Consider the following 11,649-nt stretch of genomic DNA (forward strand, 5'->3'; position numbering starts at 1 on the left):
TCCTATTTTTTTGTTTAGATATGGTAAGACAAAAGATGCTTTTGGCTGGCCTGAAGAAATAGAAGATGTTCCAACAGGTCAATCAACATCTGCACCAGTAACCACAATCAATAGTGAGACAGATAGTGCCCTATCTGCACCTGCTTCTTTATCCTCTGTTGATAGGTATGTAAATATTAAAAATACATATAATAAATTTGTTAATTTATACAACAATATATACAACGAAATCTTTTATCGTTGCATAATGCTTTAGCACCACAAAGGACAATTCCCTTGATATTGATAGGTAAGAAAAATTTGAAACAATTATAGTTTTATGAATTAATTAAAATAACAAAAAGTCATTATGTGATTTGTTGACATTAAAATACATATAGAATGTTCAGTCTAACTTAAAAATTTAACTCAGTAAGTAACTAATATTGACAATAAACATTAAAACTATATATATAATATATATATATATATATAACTATATATATATATATATAATATATATATATATATATAACTATATATATAACTATCGGAGGTCTCAGAGATCACTAATGTTTATTATTAATATATAGTTCTATATATATAAGTCCAAAATCCAAAATCAAAATCCAATTGTACATTAATAATGGAAAAATTCAGGTCTGATTGAATAATTGCAAATACATAAAAAGTGTTTCACTAAATGTTATCACCTTGAATTATCATTATTTATTATTTATAGCAATATTTTGATGAATATTAAATGGTTTCAAGAATGCATTATTATTATTAGTTTTTTTTGTAGATGGATATGTTAATATATAAAAATAAATTTTCATTTTTTAAATAAAACCATGTATTTTTTTATGCATCAATACATTTTTTAATTCTCTAAAAAAATATTAACTTACGTATGACGAAAATGATTGGTTTAGAAGATATTTTGATGTAAATATTATTAAGAAAACTTCTCTCTCTTAATAATACTTTTATTTTAATAATAATTATTAATATTTATTAATATATTATTATAATTATATATATTATAATTATACTAATAATACTTTTATTTTAAATATTAGTAACTTTTTATATCAATATTACTGCAACAAAATTGTTATAAGTTACAGCGTTGTGAAGTATAAATATTTGATAAGTTCGGTATTATTGTTCTGATACAAACATTTAGTTTATGTTAGACATTTAATTATATAATTTATGAAAATAAAATACATAAAAGAAGAGAAATTAGACATGTTATCAATTTATTTTAAGATTAAAAAAAATACTTCATGTGCGGAATGATTAATTTTCCGGTACAATCGGATTAAATAGGATTACTTTATTAAGTAAAAATAAAATTTACGCAGAAATTCCGATTATATTTGCTCGATAAAGAATATATCATAAACGAATGTTATAAAATATCATATTATAAGGTCGAAATGATCACTATTCAATCGGTTTCAAAAATGTCAAGATGTGAGTGGATATTACATTGAATCTTTTAAATAATTAATAAATAAATATAGTTATTATTAATAAACGAGATTAATAAAGAGTTTTCTTAACAATATTTTATAGATATCAAAATAATTCTAAATTAATCATTTTTTGATATATATAAGTTGATACTTTTTTATAAAGAATTAAAAATTATCGATTGTATAAGAAAATATATAATTCTATTTAAAAAATGAAAGTTGATTTTTATATGTTTTTAATACATCCATTTATAAAAAATTAATGCTAATATATACACCTCTTAAAATCATTTAATATATCATTTCTCGCTGCGAATAATAATAATAATATTATTCAAGATGGTAATATTTAGTAAAACTCTATATATTATATCTTTTTTTTTATAATTATATATTATCATTATTTATATATTTTTTTAATTATAAAATTATATTAACTTTATTATTAACTTAGTTTATAAAGTTGGTTTCTGTTTTCTTTTTAAAATTTTGAATTTTCTTCATAAAAAATATAGAAAGAAAATTAACAAGATATTTTGAATAAAAATGAATATACAAAAAAATAAGATTAAGTAAATAAAAATCAAACTTTATTTTCATCCTGAAGTTAAGTTAGTAAAAAGAATTATAAATATTTATAAAAATAAATTAAAAATAATTTTTTAAAAATAAAAATGAGAATAAATATAAAAAAGAGAAATTTTTTAAAAATTTACGATAATATTGTTTTATTTATATTGTATATTTCAAATATAATAAATAAGGCATAATGTTTGCATTTAAAACAAATAAAAAAATAACATACTTATTATATATAATCTTTCGTATTATTAGTGAAAAATAAATTAATTTTACTAGTAACTAAAACATATAAATAATATCAGTAATCTTTAATAATTTTATTAATTGAATATTATAAGGTAAGAAAAAATATAAGAAAATCATAATGCATAAGAAAATCAAAATCATAAAGAAAATAAAAATTAGATCTCATAGACTTTCTATAGTGATCAAAATTTTTTTCGATAAGAAAAATGTCTTAGTTAAATGTTTTAGTTAAATATTTGAGAATGAACAAATTATATTATTATTATTATCAATTTATTCTTATGATAAACTTGAAAAAGTTTTATAAAAGTCATGTTTAAATTTTTAAAAGAAAATATTTTTTATTATGTATTCTTATTGCTTTTTTTTCATATTTCAAAATACATTTAACTATTTTGAGTTAAATCGAATATGTTATATATACAAGATGTTTTATTTAATTGAATATTTCATGAGAAATTAAAATCATTAAAAAATGTTTTAACAATAGTTGTTTAGTTATAAAGAAGAAAAAATTATTTAATTTGTATTGTACAAAAAATTTTCATTAAAAAATCTTTAAATGAGGAATCCAAATAATAGAGAAGATTTTAAGATCAATTTCATTTTTTTAAATTATATGGTTTTATTAAAGAATATGAAAATATTTTATATAATATATAAATATTATAAAAAATGAAATTGTTTTTAATAATTTGCAAAAAAATTATTTGTTCAATATATCGCTTTTTATATAAAATATATATAAACATGTAAACGTAGAATTAATATATATATATAAACACAGAATTTTAATATGTTTATTAATATGAACCTAACATTTTATATATATAGTAATTGAAAATCGATCGTCGTTTTAAAATGAAATAATTTTTTAAAATTGGATAAAATAACTTTCGATCAAAACTATTGGATAAATTTTTATATATAAATTAGAAAAATTGGATAAACTATATTGGATAAATTTTTCTAAAATGTTAGAAGAATTAATTTAGTAGATAATTTAATAGATAAAAAAAAATTTAAAAAAATTACTATTAATCGAATTAGCAAAGAAAAAATTAAAACTTATAATTTTTATATGATTCTATAAAAAAAATTTAAATTTTTTAAATTTCAATAAATTAAATACATAATACTGCATAAAATTTCAAAATCCATTATTATTGCTATGAACTGCAAACGATTAAAAATACTCAAATTTACAATTTTTTTATAACTATTTTTGATATTTATAATAAATATTTACATCTTTCGATGCCTTACGTACAATCAATCGATTTTAATGAAATTTTATATACATACAATGATTTATATTCGAATATCACATTTTATTCATTATTTCTCCGTATATTTGATTATAATTAAATAAAATAATTAAAAATAATTAAGTATAATTAAAATAAAATAATTATTATTAAACTAAAATAAAATAATTAAATATAATCCTAATTTAAAATAAAATAAATTAAATTAAAATATTTTTTTTGTCATAATAATGCATGTATTCTTTTTGATGGAAATGCAAATTTTATTTATTTAAACTAATTATTTTGTTATGTAACAAATAATATATTAAGAAATGAATTATTTTTATGTCACAAAAATATTTGGATACTTAATTATTTATTATATATACTTTTTAATATTTCTTAATTATATATATATATTTCTTAATATTTCTTAATTATGCTTTTTTAACATAACATTTATAAATATATGTTAAGCAAGATATGTAATATATTTTGAAATATTAGTTATTATTTAAAAATCATCGTGATTAGTCAAAAATTTTTAATATTGTTTTTTATTTAATCATTTTAAATGATAATTAGTTATTTTTTATTGCAAAAAAGAAAAATCTTATCGGGAAATTTTAGGCACTCTTCTAAATTTAAGCAAGAGTACAATGGCAAATATTATAATCATGAGAATCCAATAAAGTTAATTTTTTAAAAGAAGAAAAATATTGATCGAAATAAATGGAACATTATAACAAAAATAAAAAAAAATCCTAATTTAAATGTTTCCAAGTTTAATATTTACTATTTAACTTAATTTAATATTTAAAAAGTTATTTAGATGTATATCTAATAGAATATTAATTATAATTAAAAGAATATAATGATAGAATAATATATAAGAAGTTAGAATAGTATAGTTAGTTAGTTATAAAGAAGAATACATATAAATGAGACGAATTGATAAGAAAATATATATTATAATATTTGTTAAACAATTTATTTAGCAAAAAATAATCTTGATGAAATGATGTTATTTTTGCCAATGAAATTCAACTTATTTGTTTAAATTTGATAAACGAAAAATTAGAAGAGCTTAATTTTAAAAATTTAAATCTAATTAAACGAAATTAAAGAATTAGTTTATATAGATGGCATTTTAGATAATAGATATTTAAATATTTTTAAAACAAAATCTAAAAAAAAAATACAATGAATATTTAAATTCAAATTTTATTATGATAATGATCGAAAATATAAAGCCAAAATTTAAAAATATTTATAATATATAAAATTATCTTGCACATCCATGATCAAATTCATTAGATTATTTATTTAAACCCAATTAAAAATTTATGAAATTATCTACACAAAAAAGATAATTAAACTGAAAAAATTAATAAATAAAAAATTAATTTAAAAAGTTAATAAATAACGAAAAATTAAGTTAATAAATAACGCAAAATTATTTATAAAAATTATAACTAACATGACAACAAATTTATAACAACATTACAATATATAATCAAACAAAATGATATTTAATATTTTAAAAATTTTATAATTTTTTTATGTTAAATTACTGTAAAAAATTAATATTTTTGCGATAAAAATAACACATTTTTAAATATGTTATTTATATTTATATTTTTTTAATATTTTATTTGCACAAAAAATTAAATAAATAATAAAAATGATGAAAAAATAAATTATAAAAATTAGTTTAAATAATAAATTAAAAAAATTTATATTTCCATCAAAAACAATATATGCTTTATCAACAAAAAATACGTTAATTTAATTATAATCAAATAATAGAATATATATAGATATATATAATATATATAATATAAATGGATAAAATACTATAGTACTTTAAATAATATAATAAAATATATAAATATAATAATTAAATATATAATATAATACTAAAATTATAAATAATTAAGAATAAAATAGTATAGTACTTATAGTATTCTATATTATAGAATTGTAATTTCTTTAAATTTATAAAAGACATGTTTTACTTTTTTTTTCATATAAATATAAAAAGTTAAAAATTATCTTTTTCAAAAAATTTAAATATATAGATATATATAATAAATATAGATATATATAATATATATAATATAAATAGATAAAATACTATAGTACTTTAAATAATATAATAATATATAATATAATACTAAAATTATTATAAATAATTAAGAATAAAATAGTATAGTATTTATAGTATTCTATATTATAGAATTGTAATTTCTTTAGATTTATAAAAGACGTGTTTTACTTTTTTTTTCATATAAATATAAAAAGTTAAAAATTATCTTTTTCAAAAAATTTAAACTTTTTTTTTTAAATATTATTTAAACATATTTAATAAATTATTCTAACTTCCAATATTTTAAAAAAATTTAATTCATGTGGTTTAATTTTAAAAAAAATTATTTCGTTTTAAAGGACAAGCAATTTTCACTCACTTTACATGCTATAATATATAATATTGAGAGCTTACTCTATGAATAATTATTTTTTATTTCGAGCATATTTTTTTTTTAGAATGATCGCAAGTATGTTAGAAGTTTTGGAATTATCATTCAATGTTCCTTCGAATGACGAGAACAAGTTATCATTGAAAACAACAGCTATCGAAGTAGCTTCACAACTACTTATATTACCGACTCCTCCATCTGTACAAATGCATACAACTGCACTTTTAGCTGTTTTACATCCATCTAAACAAGCATATCATTTTCACAAGGTAAACTATATAATTCATATTTCATTTAAATAATAAATTCAATCCAAAGCAAAAAACAATTTTTTTTTAAATATAATTTTTTTTTCTAATTATTATTAATTTTATTATCTAGGATCATGTATTACTATCACATGTATTGGATTCATTAAAATTAATGAGAGAATGCGATGATGCTCGTGATATAGATGCAGAAAATTTCTACAGATTAGTACTTATTGTTCGAAGTATTTCCGTATCACGTCCACAAAACCTTGCAAAGTTTACTGAACAATATACAAACAAACCAATAGATGAAATTAATGGTAATATTAATAAATTATTAATATCATTACTAATATCATTATTATCAATTATAAAATAATTAAATTCTATTTATCAATTTAGTACCAATTTTCGAAAAAGATCGACAAAATATTAGTCAATCTTGTAAAAATGCAGATGCAAATCAACTGCATTTGGTAGTACAACTTATGGAAATGTTATGGTCTTTACATATGGCTTATCCAAAGAATATGGCCCTTGCACCAGTAGTAGTTCCAGGATTGACTCATGTCGAAGGAACGATTCATGCAATTATTGAAATAATTCATGCATTTACGACATGCGATATAGAAAAAAATATTTCTTTAACTGCTAAATTATATTTACAATTATTATTATCATCTAATACTGCTATCAGTTTTACTGTTAAACAAGCAATAATTCGGGTACTTCGTCCGAGATACAAAAGAAGAAGAGTTTATATACCAAGTCCTCCTAATTGTAGTACACCAGGTAAAAAAAAAATTAAATTAAATATTATAATTTTATTAGTTTTTAATAAAGTATTAATAGTTATTATTTAATAGTTATTATTATTTATTAGTTCATTCTTAATAAATGTATAAAAATAGCTATAGACACGGAAGAAAAACCAACAACATCATCTATACAATCTCATCGAGAATTACCAACAACAATACCATCAACAACAATGGATCGAGAAACAGAACAACATTTGGATGTAGAATCAATAGGATCAGTGGTTGATCCTTTAGCAGTGATGCTGACAGCAGATAGTAATCAAGGTTCAACTATTCCTACAACTACTGCAATATCTACTACTACAAGTAGAAATTCTGCTGGTGCCACTAGTAGTACTGCTGCCAATAGCAGTGAACCAATAACAAGGGGAGCGGTGAATTCCATAGAAACGTTGCTCGGTTCAGGAAATTTTCCACAGATATTGGATGTACCACCTGATACAGATGATGAAACGATGGTAGAATTAGCAATTGCACTTAGTTTACAAGACCATGAAGGTGGAAATGCTGATTTACAAGTATTACGACAAGGATTTCAACAAAGTCTTTCAAACTTGCAAGGATTAGAAAATCTTCAAAATTTAAATGGTCCAACTTTGCAAAGTTTACAAGCATTAGCAGCACAAGGTTTAGTTCAAGTTCAAAATACCAGTCAAGTAAGTATTAAAATTTTAATTGTTTTGTTATATTTGATTAAGAAAAAAATAAAAAGAATTTCAATATATAATCAAACAAAAGTAAGTGGTAAAATAAATAATAAAAATAATTATTAATAAAGTTTAATTGTATTATTATAATTTGCTTAAGTTTTATTTTATTTTCTATATATTTTTATAGTATATAGATTGTTTAGTTATTAACAGTTATTATTTAAAATGATATATAAAAACAAATTAAGTTTGAATAAAAAATTATTTAAATTTAATTATATTTAATATCTTAAATTATACTTACAGAAAAACTAAAATAAATAAGATTATAAATAATTTAAAATTAATAATGATAATTTTTGCAATCACTGCTCTTAATTGTGCTCTTAAATATGCTCTTCATTAAATTTTTCATATAATCTTTATTAATATTTTTAAAAACTAATTTTAAGTTATTAAAAAAAATGTATTCTTTTGCTTATCTAATGAGATCTTAAAATCTATTAAGTTCTATAATTATAAATAATATTTTTAATAAAATTGAAATTCGGATATGTTATCAATTATTTGAGCAATTTTTTTTTTGAATTACTAAAAAATTTCACATATGATTTCATATATGATTCAATAATATGTTTTAAATCAGCTTTATAATAAATATCTATATATTATATATTTATATAATTTTATAATAAATAAAAAATAAATATCTTTCAATATTTTCAATATCTTATTTTAATTTTTTTTAAATTTGTTACTTTTTTTTTAATTGTCATGATTCAAATTTGTCTTCATTATTTCATATTATTATTTTTTACAATTATTATGATTATTATTATTATATATTTTAAATCTTCTAAACAGATTATAATATTCACGTAATACATGTTTAATTTTATTGGAATCTAATTTTTATTTTTTTATTATTAATGTTTTTTAGAGTCAAGAAGCTGGTGGTCATTATTCAGATACAACTGCATCTGCTGGAGGCTCGGATGATGAGGGATCAACTGCAGCTACTGATGGCAGTACACTACGTACATCTCCGGCAGAACAAGTGAGTTACTTTTCAGTTTGCTGAAACAATTTAAGGTTATTTGTCGTTTACTTTTTGCTATTATCATTTATTGGTAATAAGCAATACAAACAAGAAGAGGAACAATGAGAGAGGGCGGAGGGAGGGAGATTATCGAAAATGTTATTGTAGGTGGTAGTAATGTTTGGGATATATTTTATGTTAGGGTGGTAGTGGTGGTAGCAAGGGTAGCGAGAGCGGTGGAAGCGAAAGCGGAGGAAGTGCTGTAGACAGCATGACGGGGGAGCATAATGTATCGGGAAGGAGCTCCGCATACGGAGACAATGGTCCCGATTCTATACCTCCGATTGGAGGAATTGGAGTCAACCAAGCACCACGTTCCGAAACTAATTCCGTGGGTCTTCCCGCGGCTTTCACCGTAAGTGCTTTCGTCACTGCGTTCGTCGTTGGCTGATTACTGTTTTTCATGGTTATTTTGTATCCAATGTTATGTGATGAATAACAAATGTTTGTTTCTGATCTTTTTTCAAGTGCTATCTGTGTTTCATTCATCTTGTTTGTCCATTTGCTCGTCTTTATTCGTGTGTTCATTCGTTTGTTTGTTCGTACTTTTTTCTCACGGTAGACTCTCGATATAATACACATTTGTGTATTATTCATACAGTCAATTTCAGTTTCATTTTTTCTCCATCTTCGTATTCATATATCGTGTCTCGATACATTAATTAAAAAGTATATTTTTAATATCTATTTTATATATATATATTAAAAGGAATATTTAAAACGAAAGTCTACCGTAAATGAACTTACATTCTTTCTATTTTCTTCTTTTCTCTTATATAGCGCATTTTACTATTTTGTGATAAAAAATCAAGACAAATTAATGTTACAATGATAATGTGTGATTTTTTGTCCAGGTTACCGAACAAGAAGAAGGTACGGAACAAGAACACGTAATAGAACAAGAAAATGATACAAGTTGTGAAATCACTGCAAAATTGCATACTATACGATTATTATTACTCGATAAACTCATGCGATTTATACCAAATTTGATAAATGTGCCTGGTGTTTTAACTATTCCATTTATGCAGGTTTGTTTAATTTTCCATATTTTTTAAAATTCAATTAATTTACAATTAATTTTTCTTATTTCGATTAATTTATAATTTTGAATTAAATTTAATGCTTCAAAAATCTTAATTTTTCAGGTATTATTAATATTAACAGCTGATTTAGATGGACAAGAAGAAAAAGACAAAGCTTGTGTTGAACGATTACTTCGAATATTGGTAACTGAGTTAGAAATGGATAAACCGGATACAACTAACATATGGCAACGTAATAACAAACGAGAAGTTCATTTAGTTATTATGCGATTATTAAGTGAGTTATTATTATTTAATTATAAACTTATCATGATGAATAATAAACTATTTGTTTTTGATATATATTTAAAATGTATATAATATATTTAAAATTTGTCTAATACTAATAGGTGTTTTAATGTCTCGCTCAAAACATACTGCTAAAACACAAGCAGAAAATTCGAATTTTATTTCTCAAATGGCAGCTACAATACTTAATAAAGCTGGAGTAATTGATTATTGTTCGACTTTATTAAAAGCATTGCTAGAATATTGGAAAACGTAAGTTTTTTTTATTGGATATATGCATTTAATGATAAATTGTCTAATATACTGATCAATATATTTTCTTCTAGAACATCAACCGAAGAAACTGATACTATTCTTGGCGGTCAATTACTTAAAGAACATCTTACAGCCTCTTTACCAGACATGTCACCGCTTTTTTTGCGACAGCATGTAAAGGGACATCCCAGTGATATATTTGAACCTTATCCGCAATTATTAACAGAAATGGTACTACGATTACCCTATCAAGTATATAAATATGCTGAAAGTAATTCGGCACAGACAGCTTTTGAACAACCTTGGTACTTTTATCTTTGTGAATATATGATGTCTTATCAAGCACCACTTGTTAGAAGACAAGTGCGCAAATTATTGCTTTTTATTTGTGGTAATAAAGAAAAATACAGACAACTTCGTGATTTACATGCTCTAATTTCACACATTCAGGTAAATTAATTTTTATAATCTTTATTGTATTTTTCTTTATATTTCTTATATGTATTAGTAGGTATTACATTATACTTTATTTTTTTTATAGTCAGTACAACAATGCTGTACCGCTGGTGGATTTGATCCTCTTCAAACTCATTCTCATTCTATTAATTTACCATATGATTCATTAGTAGATTTAATTGAACACTTGAAATGTTGTGTTGAGATAGCTACAAGTCGTACAGGAAATTGGCAACGATTCTGTTTAAAACAGAATACAGTATTATCTTATTTGTTTACTATATCAACACTTTTAGACGAAGGTGTTAGTCCTACAGTGTTGCAACTTCTACAATGTGCTATATGTTCGAACAATAAATCAAAAGAAACGAAAGATATTAAAACGAAAGTAAGCAAAACTATCTTTTATTTTTCTTTTTAGAAAAAAAAAGAACGCATATGATATATAAAAGAAAAAGTGATAGGAAAGAAAAGAAAAAGATTTGAGAAAATTTATATTTTGAATTATTATTTTACTTCGATAGGAACCGAAGTCTGGGACTATAACAACGAAAGAGAAGCGAGAACGTGAAAAATCTGAAGATTCAGATACAGAAGCTAAATTTGAGGAAGCTCAATGTTTAGCTTTAGTTGAACAAATTCAAAAACAAGTCTCTCCAAACCTATTAATGAAATTCATTCAAACTTTTTTACTTGAGACAAATAATACGAATGTTCGTTGGCAAGCACATTCCTTGATATTGGCTATTTATAAGTAAATTT

The 11,649-nt window shown here is 21.4% G+C and overlaps 1 protein-coding gene across 5 annotated transcripts in view; it reads left to right on the plus strand.

The window, feature by feature from the left end:
- LOC122717792 (protein purity of essence) overlaps positions 1 to 11,649 on the plus strand; it is a 31,529-nt gene that overhangs the window by 13,554 nt on the left and 6,326 nt on the right. For 2 of the 5 annotated variants that reach the window (XM_043942191.1, XM_043942192.1), the window contains exons 29-42: positions 19 to 165; positions 257 to 289; positions 6,089 to 6,290; positions 6,403 to 6,592; positions 6,675 to 7,064; positions 7,184 to 7,749; positions 8,684 to 8,800; positions 8,985 to 9,197; positions 9,697 to 9,873; positions 9,991 to 10,165; positions 10,278 to 10,428; positions 10,503 to 10,881; positions 10,973 to 11,275; positions 11,412 to 11,641. In XM_043942191.1, coding sequence (XP_043798126.1) covers positions 19 to 165; positions 257 to 289; positions 6,089 to 6,290; positions 6,403 to 6,592; positions 6,675 to 7,064; positions 7,184 to 7,749; positions 8,684 to 8,800; positions 8,985 to 9,197; positions 9,697 to 9,873; positions 9,991 to 10,165; positions 10,278 to 10,428; positions 10,503 to 10,881; positions 10,973 to 11,275; positions 11,412 to 11,641 — 3,273 coding nt within the window. The remainder of the gene's footprint in view (positions 1 to 18; positions 166 to 256; positions 290 to 6,088; positions 6,291 to 6,402; positions 6,593 to 6,674; positions 7,065 to 7,183; positions 7,750 to 8,683; positions 8,801 to 8,984; positions 9,198 to 9,696; positions 9,874 to 9,990; positions 10,166 to 10,277; positions 10,429 to 10,502; positions 10,882 to 10,972; positions 11,276 to 11,411; positions 11,642 to 11,649) is intronic. The other 3 variants (XM_043942193.1, XM_043942196.1, XM_043942194.1) reach the window with 2 other exon arrangements.

The sequence above is a fragment of the Apis laboriosa genome, unplaced genomic scaffold, assembly GCF_014066325.1.
Source record: "Apis laboriosa isolate Shangri-la unplaced genomic scaffold, ASM1406632v1 scaffold58_cov148, whole genome shotgun sequence".
Classification (NCBI taxonomy): Eukaryota; Metazoa; Arthropoda; class Insecta; order Hymenoptera; family Apidae; genus Apis; species Apis laboriosa.